A 21,644-nucleotide genomic window follows, 5' to 3' on the forward strand; every position below is an offset into this window, starting at 1 on the left:
CATGTTCCTCTGGAGTCTGCAGCCGACTCACCGTGTTGCTATGGCGCCACGTGACAGAGGAGGGAGGGCTCGGGGTCCGGGCACAAAAACGAAAAGGAGAGATGGAAGTGAGGAAGGAACTTTTCAAGTTGCACAAGTTTGCTTGGAATGAAGGTAAGAAAGTCCATATTTAATACTAAAATGTTATTCTCATTATTTGAAATGCAAATAGTCAACACACTTACATTTGTCCACAAATAATGCATATTTAGGCATGTATATATACTGTATATTTGTGCTATCTAGCAGGGACGCGTACATGTTTATATTAAAGGGCTGTCAAATTTAGTGCATTAAGTCATGTGATTAATCACAAAACATTCTCGCATTAATATGTATGCAAATTAATCACGCTGCTCAATGCCTACGTCAGATCAAAGATGAGTGATGACTGGAAGATCAAAATGCACCCTGACTGGATAAAACTATTGCCAAGTTTTGAGCAAATAAATTATGTGTTTTCAAGTAACATAAAAAAAAAAAGCCTGACATTCTGACAATAAAATTGCATTTGTGTTCAAATATTGGATGCATTTTAAAGTCATTTTAAATTATGCAAGCACAATCACAATAACCTGTGATGAATTGTCATTAAACAAAATTCAATAGTGTGATTCATCTGATTAAAAAAAAAAAATCGTTTCACACTATTTTATAAACATAGGTCATGTACATTTGTGTACTAAGTGTGTTAATTACAGCATATAAACGTGTGTTGTATACACCTGTGAACAATCTTGTGAAACGATTGCATATTCCATCTGATTGTACAATACTGATTCACATTTATGTACATAATGTGTGGGTGTGTGTGTTTGTTTACTATTTACCCGTAGTTTGTTTTATGTATTTATATAGATTATTTATTATATTGATACAACATAAATCAAATTATTATACATTATATCATTTACATTTTTGTATTGACATTATTTTAATTCCATTCTTGTTTGTACTATTATGTAAATGAAGTATCTTTTAATTGCATTAAGGAATACAATGGTTGTATAATAATGATGCTAATGGGCTTTACCGCCTACATCGTCAAGTTAATTATGAAAGGCCATGTTGTGTTCGGGTGGAAATAAAATTGTCCATTACTTTAGGAAACCATGACAATCAGAACTAAGAAAAAATAATTTTTAAATTATTTTTTTAACCAAAACTTTACCACGTTTCAAGGGTCAGTGACAGTTGTCGGTTATAATTGAGTTTTGTGGCCTTGTATTCATTAATAGGGCAATAAACGTTGTTATTACTGTAATTATTTCAATTGTAGTCTAACGTTGAACATTTTGAACTCCTATAACAGAGAGAATAAAAATAGAAATGAAAAATGAAATTGGAAAAATAGAAAGAACATTTCCCATTTGTGTGTCAGTTTTGTGCACCAATGGTTCATTTATGAGGACCTATTGTTTAAATAGCTTTGGGAATGAAGAATGCCAAAACAAACATTAAGGTTGCAGCACTACCAGATATTTATGGCAACATCGTTTCCACAGCATTGATTTGCACAAATGATTGTATTTGTTTTGTATTGTATTTTACAACATTTCACCAAATGTTTTGTAATATATTTCAATATTCTATACGTCATTTTTATTACCTAAAATTTAACTTGAAAAAGTGAAGGTGATCAGGAATATAATAAAGCACAAAACCCAAAACCAGTGAAGTTGGCATGTTGTATAAATCGTAAATAAAAACAAAATACAATAATTTGCAACTTATATTCAATTAAATATATTGAAAATACAAGATATTTAATGTTTGAACTGAAAAACGTAATTTTTTGCAAATAATCATTAACTTAGAAGTTAATGGCAGCAACACAGCAAAAAAGTTGGTACAGGGGCTATTTTACCAATGTGTTACATGGCCTTTCATTTTAACAACACTCTAAACGTTTGGGAACTGAGGAGACCATTTTTTGAAGCTTTTCAGGTAGAATTCTTTCCCATTTTTGCTTGATGTACAAACCCCGTTTCCATATGAGTTGAGAAATTGTTAGATGTAAATATTAACGAAAATACAATGATTTGCAAATCCCTTTCAACCCATATTCAATTGAATGCACTACAAAGACAAGCTATTTGATGTTCAAACTCATAAACTTTATTTTTTTTTGCAAATAATAATTAACTTAGAATTTCATGTCTGCAACACGTGGCAAAGTAGTTGGGAAAGGACATGTTCACCACTGTGTTACATCACCTGTTCTTTTAACAACACTCAATAAACGTTTGGGAACTGAGGAAACTAATTGTTGAAGCTTTGAAAGTGGAATTCTTTTCCATTCTTGTTTTATCAATCAATCAATCAATCAATCAATGTTTACTTATATAGCCCTAAATCACTAGTGTCTCAAAGGGCTGCACAAACCACTACGACATCCTCGGTAGGCCCACATAAGGGGAAGGAAAACTCACACCCAGTGGGACGTCGGTGACAATGATGACTATGAGAACCTTGGAGAGGAGGAAAGCAATGGATGTCGAGCGGGTCTAACATGATACTGTGAAAGTTCAATCCATAATGGATCCAACACAGTCGCAAGAGTCCAGTCCAAAGCGGATCCAACACAGCAGCGAGAGTCCCGTTCACAGCGGAGCAAGCAGGAAAACATCCCAAGCGGAGGCGGATCAGCAGCGCAGAGATGTCCCCAGCCGATACACAGGCGAGCAGTACATGGCCACCGGATCGGACATAGGAGAAAAAGAAAAGAAACGGCAGATCGACTGGTCTAAAAAGGGAGTCTATTTAAAGGCTAGAGTATACAAATGAGTTTTAAGGTGAGACTTAAATGCTTCTACTGAGGTGGCATCTCAAACTTTTACCGGGAGGGCATTCCAGAGTACTGGAGCCCGAAATGAAAACGCTCTATAGCCCACAGACTTTTTTTAGGCTTTGGGAATCACTAATAAGCCGGAGTCCTTTGAACGCAGATTTCTTGCCGGGACATATGGTACAATACAATCGGCAAGATAGGATGGAGCTAGACCGTGTAGTATTTTATACGTAAGTAGTAAAACCTTAAAGTCACATCTTAAGTGCACAGGAAGCCAGTGCAGGTGAGCCAGTACAGGCGTAATGTGATCAAACTTTCTTGTTCTTGTCAAAAGTCTAGCAGCCGCATTTTGTACCAACTGTAATCTTTTAATGCTAGACATGGGGAGACCCGAAAATAATACGTTACAGTAATCGAGACGAGACGTAACAAACGCATGGATAATGATCTCAGCGTCTTTAGTGGACAGAATGGAGCGAATTTGAGCGATATTACGGAGATGAAAGAAGGCCGTTTTAGTAACGCTTTTAATGTGTGACTCAAAGGAGAGAGTTGGGTCAAAGATAACACCCAGATTCTTTACCGTGTCGCCTTGTTTAATTGTTTGGTTGTCAAATGTTAGAGTTGTATCATTAAATAGAGGTCGGTGTCTAGCAGGACCGATAATCAGCATTTCCGTTTTTTTGGCGTTGAGTTGCAAAAAGTTAGCGGACATCCATTGTTTAATTTCATTAAGACACGCCTCCAGCTGACTACAATCCGGCGTGTTGGTCAGCTTTAGGGGCATGTAGAGTTGGGTGTCATCAGCATAACAGTGAAAGCTGATACCGTATTTGCGTATGATGTCACCTAGCGGCAGCATGTAGATGCTGAAGAGTGCAGGGCCAAGGACCGAACCCTGGGGAACTCCACACGTTACCTTAACGTAGTCCGAGGTCACATTGTTATGGGAGACGCACTGCATCCTATCAGTAAGATAAGAGTTAAACCAAGACAGGGCTAAGTCTGACATACCAATTCGTGTTTAGATACGTTCTAATAAAATATTATGATCGATGGTATCGAAAGCAGCGCTAAGATCGAGGAGCAGCAACATAGATGACGCATCAGAATCCATCGTTAGCAATAGATCATTAGTCATTTTTGCGAGGGCTGTCTCCGTGGAGTGATTTGCCCTGAAACCGGATTGAAAGGTTTCACATAGATTGTTAGACGCTAAGTGTTCATTTAACTGCTCCGCAACAATTTTTTCGAGGATTTTTGAAATAAAGGGAAGGTGAGACACCGGTCGGTAGTTTACCATGAGGTCAGGATCGAGGTTAGGTCTTTTAAGAAGAGGATGAATAACCGCTTTTTTGAATGCTAGGGGAACAGTGCCCGAGGAAAGTGATAAGTTTATAATATTTAGCACTGATGGACCTAATAATACAAAGAGCTCCTTGATCAGTTTCCCAGGAAGTGGGTCAAGTAAACATGTTGTTTGTTTTATTCCATTTATACGTTGTAACAATTCCTCTAATGTTATTTCCTCAAAACGAGAGAAACTATTTTGGAAGGCAGTATCCGCCGTATATACAGTCGTATCAGTGTTAATAGAACCCAGTTGTAGCTGGGATGCATTGTCTTTAATCTCCTTTCTAATGACTTCAATTTTCTTACTAAAGAATTGCATAAAGTCATCAGCTGAGTGGGTGGGGCCACTGGAAGGAGTCCCTTGTTGGGTTAGCGATGCTACCGTACTAAACAAAAATTTAGGATCGTTTCTATTACGGTGGATGAGATTTGAGTAATATTTAGCTTTAGCTAAGGTAAGCATGCGTTTATAAGTTATTAAACCATCACTCCATGCTTGATGGTGCACCTCAAGTTTAGTCGTGCGCCATTTGCTTTCCAGCTTTCTACATAATAATTATTTCTGAGCTCTAGTTTCTTCTGTAAACCACGGGGTACGCTTTTTTGGAGCCTTTTTTAACTTTAGCGGTGCTATGTTATCAATGGTTTCGCGCAGGGCGTCGTTAAAGTTGTTAGTGAGGTTATCAATAGAGCCCACATACTTTGGGAATGGTGCCATTACCGAGGGCAGTAGGTCAGCAAGAGTTGTCGTTGTGGCCGTAATAATGTTGCGGCTGCTGTAGCAGGTATTATTATTATTAGTTTGCCGAACATGCGTCTGAACCTCGAATTTTATAACGTAATGATTGGACAATACTTTAGTATACGGGAGTATCGTAACTTTGGAAACTGTGATACCCCTGACAAGCACTAGGTCTATCGTATTACCGTTGCGATGCGTGGGTTCATTTATTATTTGTGTGAGACCACAGCTATCAATTATAGTCTGGAGCGCTACGCACGGTGGGTCCGATGGGGTATTCATATGGATATTAAAGTCCCCCATTATGATTATATTATCGGCGTGTGTCATTAGATCAGCAACGAACTCTGAGAATTCATTGATAAAGTCCGAATAGGGCCCTGGGGGCCGGTAGATAACAGCCAGGTGTAGAGGCAGCGGTGTGACAGACCTCATAGTAAGCACCTCAAACGATTTATATTTATTATTTATGTTAGGACTAAGGTTAACGTTTTCGTTGTATATTAGTGCGACCTCCTTTTAAGAGGACGGGCAATATGCACATGTGTAAAGTTAGGAGGACATGCCTCGTTTAGCGCAAAAAAGTATTTTGGTTTAAGCCAGGTTTCGCTGAGACCGATGACGTTAAGATTGTTGTCTCTGATGATATCATTAACTAACAACGTTTTGGAAGACAATGATCTTATGTTTAAAAAAAACTATATTATAGGTAGTGGGCTGTTTTAGGGAATTTTTGATCAAATTATCCGTAGTAGCAATATTAATAATGTTGTGTTTATTATGCCCAGGGCATTTAGTATAATTACGACCATATCTAGGAATTGATACGACGGGAATTTTCCGATTGTTTGTTTGTTGCTTTGATAAACTGCATGCATCATAGTTAGCCACCTCAGTAAAACACATGTCCAACTCTGAAACACTCAAAGCAGAAAAAACTTGTTCTAATTTAGCTGACTCCTTACCCAGACCAGTAGTCTCGCATTTTCCATTTAAATCCGGCTTCAGGATGGAGGGAAGTGGTGTTCTGTGGGGATTAGCCTTCTGGTTTGTTTTTAGCCCCGCTCGGCATCCGCGTTTCCGATCACACCGCTGGCGTCTGCTCCGTAGACGGCCCCCGCTGCTACTAGACTCCCCTGCTTCACAGGCCGCTGGATGTAGCCCCCGAAGTATTCCCGTGCTAGTTAGCAGGTCTAGCAAGCACGCGTCTATCAGTCCAAAACGGCCCGATATGTCCACATCCAAAAGTGTCTGGCGGTCGTACGTGATCACGGAGTGACCACGATGTGAGCCAGCCATAAAGTTTGTAGAATTGTCCGGTATTTCTGCCAAATGTTCCATATTTAGCAGGAGCTCCTCGAGGTCGCAGCCTTTCCGGGCGCCGCCATCTTGGAACCAGGGTCACCAGCTTCAGTCGTTCAACAGTCCGGAGTCTCCGCTGTCGTATTTTACGCTTCATAATGCGCCACACATTTTCGATAGGAGAAAGGTCTGGACTGCAGGCGGGCCAGGAAAGTACCCGCACTCTTTTACTACGAAACCACGCTGTTGTAACTCGTGGCTTGGCATTGTCTTGCTGAAATAAGCAGGGGGGTCCATGATAACGTTACTTGGATGACAACATATGTTGCTCTAAAACCTGTATGGACCATTCAGCATTAATGATGCCTTCACAGATGTGTAAGTTACCCATGCCTTGGGCACTATTGCACCCCCATACCATCACAGATGCTGGCTTTTGAACTTTGCGCCTATAACAAACCGGATGGTTATTTTCCTCTTTGTTCCGGAGGACACCACATCCGCAGTTTCCTAATATAATTTGAAATGTGGACTCGTCAGACCACAGAACACTTTTCCACTTTGCATCAGCCAAGCCAGCGGCGTACCTTGGTGTTGTTGATAAATGGGTTTTGCTTTGTATAGTAGCGTTTAACTTGCACTTACAGATGTAGCAACCAACTGTATTTACTGACAGTGGTTTTATGAAGTGTTCCTGAGCCCACGTGGTGATATCCTTTACACACGGATGTCTGTTTTTGATGCAGTACCGCCTGAGGAATCAACGGTCTGTAATATCATCGCTTACGTGCAGTGATTTCTCCAGATTCTCTGAACCTTTTGATGATTTTACGGACCGTAGATGGTAAAATCCCTAAATTCCTTGCAATAGCTGGTTGAGAAATGTTGTTCTAAAACTGTTCGACAATTTGCTTACAAATTGGTGACCCTCGCCCCATCCATGTTTATGAATTACTTAGCATTTCATGGAAGCTGCTTTATACTCAATCATGGCACCCACCAGTTCCCAATTAGCCTGCATACCTGTGGGATGTTCCAAATAAGTGTTTGATGAGAATTTCTCAACTTTATCAGTATTTATTGCCACCTTTCCCAACTTCTTTGTCACGTGTTGCTGGCATAAAATTCTAAAGTTAATGATTATTAGGAAACAAAAAAATGTTTATCAGTTTGAACATCAAACATGTGGTCTTTGTAGCATATTCAACTGAATATGGGTTGAAAATGATTTGCAAAACATTGTATTCTGTTTATATTTACATCTAACACAATTTACGAACTCATATGGAAACGGGGTTTGTACGAGCCAAAACCAAAAATGTCTTATTTGAATATTGTTTCCCCTTAAATTTTTACATTTTTAAATGAGAATTGACACAATTACTCATGCTAAAATCAAGATTATGCTGTAGCATCAATAACTGAAAAAATTTAGTTAATAGTTATTAAAAGTAATTACATTTGTAGAAATAAATTGTTTAATTTTGGCAAGTCCTGCGATGAGGTGGCGACTTGTCCAGGGTGTACCCCGCCTTCCGCCCGATTGTAGCTGAGATAAGCGCCAGCGCCCCCCGCGACCCCAAAAAGGGAATAAGCGGTAGGAAATGGATGGATGGATGGATTTTGGCAAGTGGCAATATAGTGGCAATACTACTGTAGAATTGATCTTTTGAGTTAATTTGGGCCATTTTTAAGCTTAAAAAAAGTAAAATACATAAAAAAATGTGTAATGTGGTGAAGCTGCAATATTTAAAGCCCGATGTAGCGAGGGACATGCTATTTACATTCTGCTCAATGTTTAATTAGCTTTGGCACTGTAACGATTGGTTTTGATGCCCAGCTAAGGCCTTAATTGGAGATGACCAGTGTCTTGTCGAGAGGGTTGTACGTGTCCAAAACAACACATTTTTACGTAAATGTATTGCTATTTTTCTACTGAGCAGCCAGAGTCTTTCCTATGTAGCACAGCAGCAAGCCTGGTTCAATGGTCATTACTGTATCATCCCACATGACAAACGAAACACACTTCCAAATGAATCACAAGATCTGCATGACTTTTGAGGCCTATTTGTCGAAGAAACTAGAGGTTGAATTAAAAAATCCTAGCACTTTTCTACAAACCCCGTTTCTGTATGAGTTAGGAAATTGTGTTAGATGTAAATATGAACGGAATACAATGATTTGCAAATCCTTTTCAACCCATATTCAATAGAATGCACAACAAAGACAACATATTTGATGTTCAAACCTATAAACTTTATTTTTTTTTGCAAATAATAATTAACTTAGAATTTCATGGCTGCAACACGTTTCAAAGTAGTTGGGAAAGGGCATGTTCACCACTGTGTTACATCACCTTTTCTTTTAACAACACTCAAAAACGTTTAGGAACTGAGGAAACTAATTGTTGAAGCTTTGAAAGTGAAATTATTTTCCATTCTTGTTTTATGTAGAGCTTCAGTCGTTCAACAGTCCGGGGTCTCCGCTGTTATATTTTACGCTTCATAATGCGCAACACATTTTCGAAGTGAGACAGGTCTGGACTGCAGGCCGGCCAGGAAAGTACCCGCACTCTTTTACGACGAAACCACACTGTTGTAACACGTGGCTTGGCATTGTCTTGCTAAAATAAGCAGGGGCGTCCATGATAACGTTGTTTGGATGACAACGAATGTTGCTACGAAACCTGTATGGACCATTCAGCATTAATGGTGCCTTCACAGATGTGTAATTTACCCATGCCTTGGGCACTATTGCACCCCCATACCATCACAGATGCTGGCTTTTGAACTTTGCGCCAATAACAATCCGGATGGTTATTTTCCTCTTTGTTCCGGAGGACACCACGCCCACAGTTTCCAAATATAATTTGAAATGTGGACTCGCCAGACCACAGAACACTTTTCTAGTTTGCATCAGTCCATCTTAGATGAACTCAGGCCCGGCAAAGTCAGCGGCGTTCCTTGGTGTTGTTGATAAATGGGTTTTGCTTTGCATGGTAGAGTTTTAACTTGCACTTACAGATGTAGCGACCAACTGTAGTTACTGACAGTGGTTTTATGAAGTGTTCCTGAGCTCATGTGGTGATATCCTTTACACACGGATGTCGGTTTTTGATGCAGTACTGCCTGAGGGCTCAAAGGTCCGTAATATGATCGCTTACGTGCAGTGATTTTTGTCAAGATTCTCGGAACCTTTTGATGATTTTACGGACCGTAGATGGTAAAATCCCTAAATTCCTTACAATAGCTCGTTGAGAAATGTTGTTCTAAAACTGTTCGACAATTTGCTTACAAAGTGCTGACCCTCGCCCCATCCATGTTTGTGAATTACTTAGCATTTAATGGAAGCTGCTTTTATACCCAATCATGGCACCCACCTGTTCCCAATTAACCTGCACACCTGTGGGATGTTCCATATAAGTGTTTGATGAGCATTCCTCAACTTTATCAGTATTTATTGCCACCTTTCCCGACTTCTTTGTCACGTGTTGCGGGCATCAAATTCTAAAGTTAATGATTATTTGTAAACACATTTTTTTTTTAATCAGTTTGAACATCAAATATGTTGTCTTTGTAGCATATTCAACTCAATATGGGTTGAAAAGGATTTGCAAATCATTGTATTCCGTTTATATTTACTACTAACACAATTTCACAACGCAGCCCTTTGAGACACTAGTGATTTAGGGCTATATAAGTAAACATTGATTGATTGATTGATATGGAAACGGGGTTTGTATATTGAAAAAAGATTTTCTTTTTGCGACAGGTAACAAGGTTCCAGTAAAAGCTGCACTAAGAAAGAACCGCCATGAATGTGACGGACGCCTACCAGGGCATTTTCATCCTTCACAATGGAGGCAACATGTCCTACAACGGCAGCATGGCAGTGCTTGACACATCCTCTCCTCTCAACAAAGCCATCAACATCCTCTCCATCCTCCTCCTCTTCATCACCATGACATCTCTGGGATGTACGATGGAGATTTCCAAAATCAGGACCCATCTGCTGAGACCGAAAGGGGTCGCCATCGCCATTGTGGCCCAATTCGGAATCATGCCTTTGACTGCGTTCTGTCTTGCTAAATTACTGAAGATGGATTCCATTAAGGCTGTGACGGTGCTCATCTGTGGCTGCTGTCCTGGAGGAAACCTGTCCAATATCTTCGCTTTGGCCCTCAAGGGAGACATGAACCTCAGGTAAATCGTAGGTTCAATTGAAATGATGACTTCTGCATTAGTTACTGCACTCCTTACAAAATGCAGCAGGTGTGGTATTTTCCCAAACTAATCTGTGCTACTTAACTCTCAATATAAGACGTTTTTTTCCCCTTAAAAATAGTCTGAAAAAGTCAGGGTCGAGAGCAGTGTACAAACTTTAGATCCAGACTTCTTCTGTTTGTTTTTGTTATTACTGCCGCAAGTAGTGTAAAAGTGTATTACAACTGAGTACCGCTGCGGCCCTTTAAGACCAGAGCTGAAAAACAAATAGGAGGCACTCGCGGTCGGACAATGAGCCTCGGTCCTATGGTTAGGATATGCTTATCAATCAGCCTCTAAAACTTGTAGCTCATCCTCCTTATATGCAGGCTCAGAAATATAAGGTTTCTAATCATCATTGGACCCAGAGTAGTCGTTGTTGTCTCTCATTAAGTCTGACATGATTTGCAGTTGTTGTTGTTGATTTAAAATGCTGTTTAAAAAAGAAGTACTGAAGAAGTACGAGGAGGAAAGAGAGTGATGCCCTCAGCACAGAGCGATGGGAGAGAGGTGTATGGTCGGAGAGTGTTTGGGCCCGAGTGTGTGTGTGTGTGTGTGCGTGTGTGTGTTTTGTCTCGTCTTGTCTTGTCTCATGGTATTGTTAGTGTACAGGAGTTTTTCTTGTTTTGTTTATAGAGTATTGTTCTTGTATTATATTGTTTATGTTAAATGTGGAATGAGTGAGAGGGGTTGGGCTATTATAAGCAGCTGCTTCATCCAACCCCTTTTCAAGCCTCGCATAAATATTTTTGCCAACATGTAAAAAAAAACAAAAACTGTGTTTAGTTGTACTGTGCAGGTTTGAAATAAAATATTTAAATTCAATTCAATTCAAGGAAATAGCAAAAGCTGCCGTACACAAAAAATTACCAAAATATGTAAATATTACATGTTAATATGAATGTTCCTTTTACAAAGTAGTACATTACACTACAAATACACTTACAGCATGTAAATAAGACGGTGATTACGTTTTTTGGATAATATTTAGGGCACTTTATAGACAGAATAGAGTGAGTCACATTACATCTATTGTTAGCTTCAGTTTACTAGTTAGAATGCATGAAAAGGGAAAACATATGTGTGCTTAAAATCATAACGGTTGTGAATAGGCATAACGTTAAAAAAACACTCCAGTTGTGATCGATTGAATGCCCTGAGATTGTACTGAGGAGCAAGACCCTTTCCAATGTTGCAGGATGTCAGATTTCCAATTCTATGGTTATCATCCCACTTTGTCAGCTTGTTGAATGGTTGTTTGTGATTGACTGGTGAGCAGTCCATGTGTACCCAAAGTCCGCTGTATAAAAGGAATGAATATAATTTGACCTGTATGCGTATCCTATTAAAATCTTCCTTTTTTTCTCTTTCAAGCATAGTGATGACCACCTGCTCCTGCATTGCAGCTCTGGGTCTGATGCCCTTGCTGCTCTACGTCTACAGCCAGGGCTTCAGCGGCTTGGAGAACGCTGTGCCCTATGTCGGCATCATCACGGCTCTCGCCTTCACCCTGGTGCCCTGCGCCATGGGCATCGCTATCAATCAATACAAGCCGAAATACACTCCGGTGGTCTTGAAGGTAATATCATTTCTTGTTCAAGACATTTTCCAAACAAAAACACCGCTCATATAAAGAGTCACAGATCAGGCTAAAGAACCAGCAATGGTGCTTATCTTCTCAACAACAGGAAGTTCTCCACAAATACAAAAGTAAATGATCCCACATGTTCCCACATAATGAATGCCATGTTTTCCTCCTACCTTGCCTTAAATGCAGTGTTTCAACGTGATGCGATAAATGTTCTGCTTGACTTTGCTAAAAGTCTGGTTTAGGCATACTGATCATCTCCAGCGTCATCTTGTTCACCTTGTCTGGCCTGGCGGTCAAAGATATTTTGTGGATGATCCTCACCGCTGATGTTTTGACTGTGGCAGCTCTGATGCCCTTCATAGGCTTTGTCCTGGGATTCGTCATGTCCACCATGTGCAGACTCAGTCCAAAGTAAGTTTGACATGCCTAAACAAGTGGAAGTATAAGCAAGTTCAACAATCTGAAATGGAAAATTCTTGTTTTTGACTAAAAATATTTTTTTCCTACCAAGCGTTAGTATTCACATAATAATATGAATAACCAAGATAATATATTTTTCTATCTATAAAATAAAATATAATATCGCCCGATTGTAGCTGAGAGAGGCTCCAGCGCCCCCCGCAATCCAGAAGGGAATAAGCGGTAGAAAATGGATGGATGGATAATCAAATATAATGGTCTGAAAAGGAGTAGGAAGAAGCAGAAGGTGCTATTCAATCTTATCCCTCTATTGTCTCAGCAATTACTGCTAATTCTTTCACTTACCAATTTTCTATCTCAATGAAAGTATAAAGGAAGTGTTCTACACATTCACTTAGTTTTCATGTAATGTATTGATTGCTGTAAAGCAATATAATCTATGTAGCATATACGCTACATCAGTGATTCTCAACCTGTAGTACGTGTACCGGTGCTTCATTTAGTGGTACGCCAAATAATCACTTCATTAAAGTGCAGTGTTTTATTTATATTCAAACACAGTGTCACTGTTCAGGCTGTGTGTAATGTTACAGCAGACGACAATATTAAATAGTTAAATACTTTTTTAACGAATACGTTTGCCTACTTGTGAAGCCAAGTGTTATCAAAGGTGGTACTTTGACAACCACTGCACAACATATTTCAGTAACATGCATTAGTACTGAATTGTTATTGTCCATGATAATGCATTATTGTATTTGACCTCACTTGTTGCACAGTTATCTCATCCATGCACCACCTTACAGTATATTCCTTTCCTTATTTTTAATATTTGAAAAAACCTTTTAAATCAGGGGTGTCAAAGTCAAATATAGAGTGGGCCAAAATTTTAAACTCTACAAAGCTGCAGGCCAAGGGTTGAACAAATGAACCTTTTAATAGGGACCCAAACAAGTTTTACATTGAATATTGAACAAGGGCTTATATAACTTTATGCAAAATCGAGTTTCAAATAATAATAAAATAATATCAATGGCATATCAAATAAAATTTAAATAAAAATTGAGTGCCTCTTTTCTATTTGCAGCCTTCTGGGGTAAATATCAAAATAAACTTTGTCCACAGGCTAATAATACATTTGAAAATAAAATAACAATAATGAATGAATCAAACATTCAAGCCTTGAAGTAACAAGAGAAAGTGCATGAATAAATTGTTAATTATTGCTCAGTTTGCTACACTGATTTGCTTGAACAATGAATATGGAACAAGCAATAATTATATAACTTAATAGTGCAAAATCAACATTCAAAAAACAAACGAAAAAAAAAGGTTAAATATATACAATTCAAATAAAATATTTAATGCCTCTTTTCTATTTGCAGCCTTCTGAGGTAAATATCAACATTACATTTTTCCACAGGCTAATAAATAAAATAATAATGAGATGGGTGGGGTTGGTGGTGGGGGGCGGGTTTTGGTGGGGGGCGGGTTTTGGTGGTAGTCAGTGCTGCAAGGGTTTCTGGGTATTTGTTCTGTTTATGTTGTGTTACGGTGCGAATGTTCTCCCGAAATGTGTTAGTCATTCTTGTATGGTGTGGGTTGAAAGTGTGGCGCATATTTGTAACAGTGTTAAAGTTGTTTATACGGCCACCCTCAGTCTGACCTGTATGGCTGTTGAGCAAGTATGCATGGCATTCACTTAAGTGTGTCTACAAGTCGCATATATCATGTGACTTGGCCGGCACGCTGTTTGTATGGAGTAAAAGCGGACGTGACAACATATTGTAGACAACGCTAAAGGCAGTGCCTTTATAGTACCGGCGGGCCAGCTCTATTGTTAATTTGATATTGCCTCAAGGGCCAAATGAAATTGTACGGTGGGCCATACTTGGCCCGCGGGCCAGAGTTTTACACCCATGTTTTAAATGCTGCAATATTTACTTAGGTGTAGGTATACATGCACAGTCTGAAATCCAACACACAAGTTGTAGTTTAGAGTTATTTGTCAGTATGATGCAGTGCATTGGCAAACTGATTGTTAAGACCTCAAAAATTAAGCAAGGTTATTTTGGAGGGACTTCTCTGTGCAGCTGTACCTACTTAATTTTTCTTTGCATGACCTTTTAAAATGATAACACCGAGTTACTGCTGCTGTGATGCAATTTCCCTTCCTCTCTCTCTATCTATATCTAGATGCAGCAGAACCATTTCTGTGGAAACAGGCTGCCAAAACATCAACCTGTGTGTGGCCATTCTGAAGGTGGCCTTTCCTCCGGAGGTTATTGGGCCCATGTTTCTCTTCCCTTTGCTGTACTACATTTTCCAGTGTGCCGAGGCTCTCTTTTTGACCGTGTGCTTCAGATCGTACCAGATGGTAAAGTCACCAGGTGAGGGTAAATGCCATAGCTCTGTGGTTTTGTAGTGTGCACACAGCAAGTTTTTTTTAAAATGATCAATTTCATGTTCTTTTTACAGAAGACAAGAATGTGTATGTTCAACAGGACGAAGAGATACAAACTGAGTGTCCGACTACTTCAGAAGCCAAAAATGACAAAACACTTAGGATCCCTGTTTCGGAGTGACACACTTGAAGTGCTACAATATAAAAGTAAAAATATAAAGTAATGTATTTTTTCATTATGTCCAATTGTTGGATAAAGAATTCAAACAGTAACTTGTTTCTTTTTGATTGTCACTCACACAGAACAACAGTCTTAGCCCAGATATAAAACCATTTTTTACTTTCAAGAAAATTCTGTAAAAGAAAGAAGTCCAGCGAATTTTCCATGCAAACTGACTTCTCCGCAAACCAGTCAAACTTTTCTTCCTGTCATACACACACACCCACACACGCACACCCACACGCTCACACGCACGCACGCACGCACGCACGCACACACACACACACACACACACACACACACACACACACACACACACACACCACACACACACACACACACACACACACACACACACACACACACAAGTGACTTAGAGAAAAATGCTGAAATTACAGTATCTATAAAGTTGTTAGCAAGTAGGCAAAAAGAGAAGCTGTTTGATAAACTGAAGGGCTTAATTGGTTCTGTGACAGAGGTTTTACCTGAAAAAAACTTGTATTTCAAATCAACGTGGCACTTTTACCAAATAAGAAAAAAAAAAACCTTCCTTAAAAATATTGGCCAAAACAAGACAAACCTATATCTACCAACAACTGCACTAGGGGCAAGGCGAGAAGGCAGTCCGTGGGCAAGCAAGCGGTCGAGGGCTGGAGAGAAGCAACGAGGTCCGTGTCTAAGCAGGGGTCGAGGATCGAGGGATGCAGTCCGGAATACAGAGGGAAGTCGAGGCACACTGCTCGATCACGGGAAACAAGGGAAACACGCTTCTATGTGCTGGCAGAGCTTGCAGCAGATGACATGAAGGATTGCGCATGCGCCGCGACACAAATAATGCTAATTTGTTAATAAATACAATTATAGCTGAGCACTGATGTACTTTTTCCATCCATCCATTTCTTAACGCTTGTCCCTCTTAGGGTTGCGGGGGGCTGGAGTCTATCCCAGTTTAGGATGGCAGGGTATACACTGGACAAGTCGACACTAATACTAGCTAGAACAGGTGTACATAATATTGTGACCAGTACAACTGATTGAAATAATCTGAAGTAAAAGTGAAAACCATGTTGGCTTTGAAATGCGTAACCAAAATAAGACCCAGAACTGACATAAATGCATTTGCCGTATCTTAAATAATATTTATTAAAAAATAACATGTTACATCATAAAAGTTACCTTCAAACTTTACATTACATGAAAAAACATTTCACAAGGCACAAACAAACCAAAAAAGACCTATTGTGTAAGTTCAAAGGACAAGCAAAACAAAATGTAAACACTTCCATTACACCAAACTGTACAGTGGGGTTTTGTACTTTCAAGTGTCACATCAAAAGTGCCTGCAGCATTAAACAAGCGCACACATTTAAGAAGATCCAAAAGGCTGATCAACAGCGCAATAACTTACTGTATATAGACATTTTAAAAGCCTACTGAAATGCGATTTTCTTATTTAAACGGGGATAGCAGGTCCATTCTATGTGTCATACTTGATCATTTCACGATATTGCCATATTTTTGCTGAAAGGATTTAGTAGACGATAAAGTTTGCAACTTTTGGTGCTGGTAAAAAAGCCTTGCCTGTACCGGAAGTAGCAGACGATATGCGCGTGACGTCACGGGCTGTGGAGCTACTCACGTCTGAACATTGTTTACAATCATGGCCACCAGCAGCGAGAGCGATTCGGACCAAGAAAGCGACAATATCCCCATTAATTTGAGCGAGGGTGAAAGATTCTTGGATGAGGAAAGTGAAAGTGAAGGACTAGAAAAATAAATAAATAAATAAATAAATAAAAATAAAGACTAGAGGGCAGTAGAAGCGATTCTGATAGGGAAGATGCTGTGAGAGGCGCCGTGGCAGCCGTGGGGGTGGCAGGACCACTCGGCCAGGCCCCACCGCAACAAGGGATAGAGCCATACCGCTTTGAACCCGACGCTGACAGTGACGGTCAGGAGGACGCTGCTGATATTGATCCTGGAGTAGCACACGACATAGATCGCCTTCAGAATACAAAATGGTAAAAATGATCGCTGCATAATACACTGTACTTTGTGTGTGTGGTCCAATCCAACCGTGCTCGCTTGACATCTCTGTTCCATAGTAAAGCTTGACTGTCATCTTTCGGGAATGTAAACAATGAAACACTGGCTGTGTTTGTGTTGCTAAAGCCGGCCGCAATACACCGCTTCCCACCTACAGATTTCTTCTTTGATGTCTCCATTGTTCATTGAACAAATTGCAAAAGATTAACCAACAAAGAATTCCAGAATACTGTGGAATTTTGCGATGAAAACAGACGACTTAATAGCTGGGCACGATGCTGGCACAAAATGTCCTCTACAATCCGTGACGTCACGCGTAGGCGTCATCATACCGAGACATTTTCAGCAGGATTTTTGAGCGCAAAATTTTAAATTACACTTTAGTAAACTAACCCGAGTTAGTTTACTAAAGTGCAATTTAAAATTTTGCATCGTATTGGCATGTGTTGCAATGTTAAGATTTCATCATTGATATATAAACTAGCAGACTGCGTGGTCGGTAGTAGTGGGTTTCAGTAGGCCTTTACGACAGAATAATTTAAAGAGTAAAATATTTATTGTGGCTGAGGTGATTCGAGTGAAAAAGCTACATGTTGTATGACTAAGCAGTGGAGGCATTTCTATGATATTCACTTTTAAAACATACATATGTACATAATCGGATAAGTGTGCATAGAAGTCGGAGGATAAGGCCATTGGTGACACGTGTGTGAAGAGGTAAACGAGTGGGACAATCAGCCGTGTGTGTTAACATTTGATAGGTCCTGAACTCAGAATTAATGATGCCCACATTAATATTTCATTCATAATTACATGATGCAGTAAAGCTTAAATGATGTTTAAAGTTGAAGTCAATGAAGTTCCATCGTTCATCATCTCGACATTAGTAGTACATTATGCATACGAAGAGATTGTGGGAATGCAAACATGAATGTAGATGTTAGTCCCCTTTTGTTCTGCTCTGGCATTGGAAAAGTGACCACTTTAAGGTGTGTTCACTGCTCCTCACCATCAGTAGCAAAACTTGCTGTCTCTGCATCATCCAATGTATTGCATGTTTCAGGCATCCTTCAGTAATGGCATATCTGCACAACACATAAACACAAAAAAAGCATCAGCGCAAAGTGTGTACACCACAGCAATGATGAGGAATGTGCCTCACCGTCAGAGCTGTCCATCTCCGAGTCCAGCACATTGAGGCTGTGCTGGTCCCCGGATTGCAGAGCTGCAGCGCTTGCATTCTCTAGAGTCCAGCTAGAGGATGAGGAGGGTGATGCCGACGATGAAGGCGGCAAAGAGTGCACCATGGCCATCTCTGAGGGCAGCTCTTTGACGGACGGAGGCCGAGAGGGGCCAGCCACTGGCGTTGTGGCTTGCTGCCCCTCAGACAGCACAATCTGGACACGAGACTCGAAGTCGAGAGCCGTGGCTGAGCTGGTGTTACTGCTGACTGCCTCCTCGTATGAGGGCAGAGCTACCTGCACTCCTTCCACCATGATGGACACGGACTGGCCTGACACCCCCTGATCCCGCCTGGGTGGATAAGTAAAGAAGATTTATTCCATTACTCATGCCAAATAAAACTGACTTTTTAATTCAATTGTACTGCACATTACAATGTCAACATTTGGGGGTCCTTTGCTCTCTTTTCGTTGTCTATTTTTTGAGTCCATTTATTTCCATTAATAATCCACTTTTCCTGTCACAGTGTAAACCGCAGCACCAAACAGCACCACTCTCATGTGCGCTCTATTGCACGTAGGGGAGAAAGGATATCAGTGCATTTTAGTATCAGACATTCCATGCGGTTTAATAAATCTTTATAAAGTTAACTTAATAAACAAATCAACAAAAAAAGATGCTTTACATTTTTCTTAATACATTTATTTAATCAATGAATCATTGCAGCCTTTTACTGAACCCCACGAGCTATCACTTGGCGATGGTGGCAAGAAAAAAAACACTTAGGAAAAAAACTTTGGACAGAACCCAGGCACTGTGGGTTGGCTGTCTGTTTTAGAAGGAACGTTCAAAAGTCTGTACGCATGAACAATGTGGTTATGGCTGGGCTTCAGGTAACATGCATGCCTAATAACACAAGACAAAATGCTGCTGCTTCAGCAGAACACCAGGTGGCCAACTTCCTGCAACCAAAGGGGTTGGATGTGGATGTCAACAACATAACAACATTAATACACGCCGTCCAATATCTAGCAGGAATAACAACACACCTGTCATCATTAAGTCCACCAACAAAAAACAAGGTGGAAACAGTCAAGCTGAAAGGAACAAACGTCTACATCAAGCATCTGACGAAACGCAATGCTGAGATCCCCAAAAAAGCAGAGGAAAATTCGAGAATATTGGAGCACCAACTTTAAAATGTACATCAAGTGAAATAGGAAAAGAAAGAAGCTGAAATACTTGTTGTCAAAGACATCAAGGAATTAGACAATTATGACAAAGATGATATACAACATCTCAACAACAAGGACATAAAAGACACAACTCATGAAGACTTGATGGAGCTCAGGTCAACAATAAAAACTCTACAATAGTAACATAGATTATGTAATATTTTACAACATCAAGCAATTATGGCAGTCAAAATGATCACGATATTAACAAACATTTTCTTTAACAACAGCATTTTGTTACGCGCACACTGTATGACCCTTTGTCCATATGTAGCGTGGGAAAACACAGCCCTGCTACAGCCGATACCGAGCCATTGAGATCTATTCATATTTTTTCAAATACCTTCCTTTTTTTCACACAGGAAGTAAACTCAATTAAAAAAGATTGGTGTAAATGAACGTCTCCTTTGATTAAGTTTTTCCGTGAAATAAACTATGAATGAATCTTAATAAAAGACGCGAGTATTTGCCTCACCAATGAAAATACTTCAGTTTTGGCTGCAAAAGCACAAAGAGTACCACCAGGAACAGGATGAGGGCCACCGAGCTGGCTGTGGATGACACGATGGAAAGAGCCGGCATCCCCAACGGTAAAATCCTGTCACGGTCTGGGGGGTAAATAGTGGGGATTGAATTCAAATTTAATTTAATTAGTTCACTGTATAAAGTAATGTTTGTATACCTGTCATACATTAAACAGTGCTTTCTGTCAAGCATTTTTATGTAGCACACCTCTTGATTAAAGTAGTTGAAAGTGTCATCGCCTTAGACAGACTAAAACCCCAAGTTATTAAGTACAATTTTAATAGTTACCTTGCTCCAATACGCAGGTTATCTGCATTAGCCCATCCCACTTGCCATATTGACAGGTGAGGTATTTATAGTCTCCTTTCAGAATGTAACCCTCATCGCAGAAATACTCAATCACAGTACCGTGAGAAAGTCTTTGACATTGGGAAGGGTGGCAGGTGTAGCCTCCATTTTCTGGTTGATATGGAGGCTGGCATACTGTAAATAACAAGGAAAAAACACCTCTTTAAAATAAATATCTCAGTGTTCATTTATATTCTATCAATGTTTGAGGCAGTAATACTTTCTATGTCAAGGTTCAAAGTCCTTCTGAAACATGCTTTCACATGGAGAATTAAATTAAATCAGATCCCCGTAAAATATAAAAATGACAATACAATATCAAACACAATCTAGTAATGTCTAAATATATCAAGAAGTACACCAATGTAATAAGCAGAAGCAGCATTTCTGAAGCACAACATCCCTGCTGGCTCAGCTGAGTCTGCATAACATTTTAGACTGTTTTTCATCCCACAAGAAATACTTAAAACAAGATTTTTTTTTATAATAGTGTTTTGTAAATGTATTATCCAGCAGGCATAAGACATTAAAACAACATTGAGAACTTATTGAATTAGGCCCTGACGTTGAGTAACTCAAACATTGAAACAACATGCTTTCTGACAAAGTTTAATCAATCTTGGGTTCTGATGTTAATTTGACCATTAAAATTTGGTCATTTCCCAACCAATGTCCACAACACAAATACAACGATGAAAGAAAATGCTTTTTTGACGACGTTTATTCAATGTCAGGTTGTAATGTTGACTTTACCATTGAAATTTGGTCATTTATCAACCAACAACTTGGATCCAACATTAGACAACAACGTTGTCTCAATTTACTAATACAACTATTTTATCAATGTTGTTCTAAGTCATTTATAAAGGACATGTATGTACAATCACCGTTGTATCAGATGCTTGTGCCTGCCGGGTAGATGCTTATCATTTGACAGAGACCATAGAAACGTGTTTTTCTCTACCATCAGTGCGTAAACAAAGAGGAGGTTTTGAGGACCAGTGTCCCAAACCAGTGCAGCTGATGATGGTAGGTCCGTCAGGCTGGTAACCTGGGTCACAGCGATACTGCAGCACGGCCCCCACGGGGAAGGAACTGATGTTGGTGTCCATCAGCTTAGAGGAAATGTGCTGCTCCATTGAAGGTCTTAAACAACCTTAAAAAACAATCAGAGTTTTCCAGGG

At 39.7% G+C, this 21,644-nt stretch overlaps 2 protein-coding genes across 6 annotated transcripts in view; one reads left to right on the forward strand and one right to left on the reverse strand.

Moving 5' to 3' along the window:
* Positions 1 to 15,177, forward strand: LOC133549577 (hepatic sodium/bile acid cotransporter-like). Its single transcript, XM_061895137.1, has 6 exons — positions 1 to 153; positions 9,999 to 10,429; positions 11,864 to 12,068; positions 12,313 to 12,491; positions 14,697 to 14,890; positions 14,979 to 15,177. The coding sequence occupies exons 2-6, from the start codon at positions 10,041 to 10,043 to the stop codon at positions 15,083 to 15,085; spliced, it is 1,074 nt and encodes a 357-aa protein (XP_061751121.1). The 5' UTR covers positions 1 to 153; positions 9,999 to 10,040; the 3' UTR covers positions 15,086 to 15,177.
* LOC133549575 (sushi domain-containing protein 6-like) overlaps positions 9,860 to 21,644 on the reverse strand; it is a 25,821-nt gene continuing 14,036 nt past the window's right edge. For 3 of the 5 annotated variants that reach the window (XM_061895136.1, XM_061895134.1, XM_061895133.1), the window contains 5 exons: positions 21,425 to 21,616; positions 20,401 to 20,595; positions 20,063 to 20,195; positions 18,333 to 18,703; positions 16,250 to 18,255 (listed from right to left, as the gene is read on the reverse strand). In XM_061895136.1, the coding sequence (XP_061751120.1) occupies positions 18,230 to 18,255; positions 18,333 to 18,703; positions 20,063 to 20,195; positions 20,401 to 20,595; positions 21,425 to 21,616 (917 nt within the window). In that variant the 3' untranslated portion in view covers positions 16,250 to 18,229. Of the gene's footprint in view, positions 12,507 to 16,249; positions 18,256 to 18,332; positions 18,704 to 20,062; positions 20,196 to 20,400; positions 20,596 to 21,424; positions 21,617 to 21,644 lie in introns of those variants that run through there. The other 2 variants (XR_009806114.1, XM_061895135.1) reach the window with 2 other exon arrangements.

Source organism: Nerophis ophidion, linkage group LG03 (assembly GCF_033978795.1).
Source record: "Nerophis ophidion isolate RoL-2023_Sa linkage group LG03, RoL_Noph_v1.0, whole genome shotgun sequence".
Taxonomy (NCBI): Eukaryota; Metazoa; Chordata; class Actinopteri; order Syngnathiformes; family Syngnathidae; genus Nerophis; species Nerophis ophidion.

Coding starts and splice junctions, on each gene's coding strand:
- LOC133549577 (XM_061895137.1), top strand. CDS start 10,041: ATGAATGTGACGGACGCCTACCAGGGCATTTTCATCCTTCACAATGGA. Junction 12,492..14,696: donor ATGTGCAGACTCAGTCCAAA/GTAAGTTTGACA, acceptor ATCTATATCTAG/ATGCAGCAGAACCATTTCTG. Junction 14,891..14,978: donor CCAGATGGTAAAGTCACCAG/GTGAGGGTAAAT, acceptor TTCTTTTTACAG/AAGACAAGAATGTGTATGTT.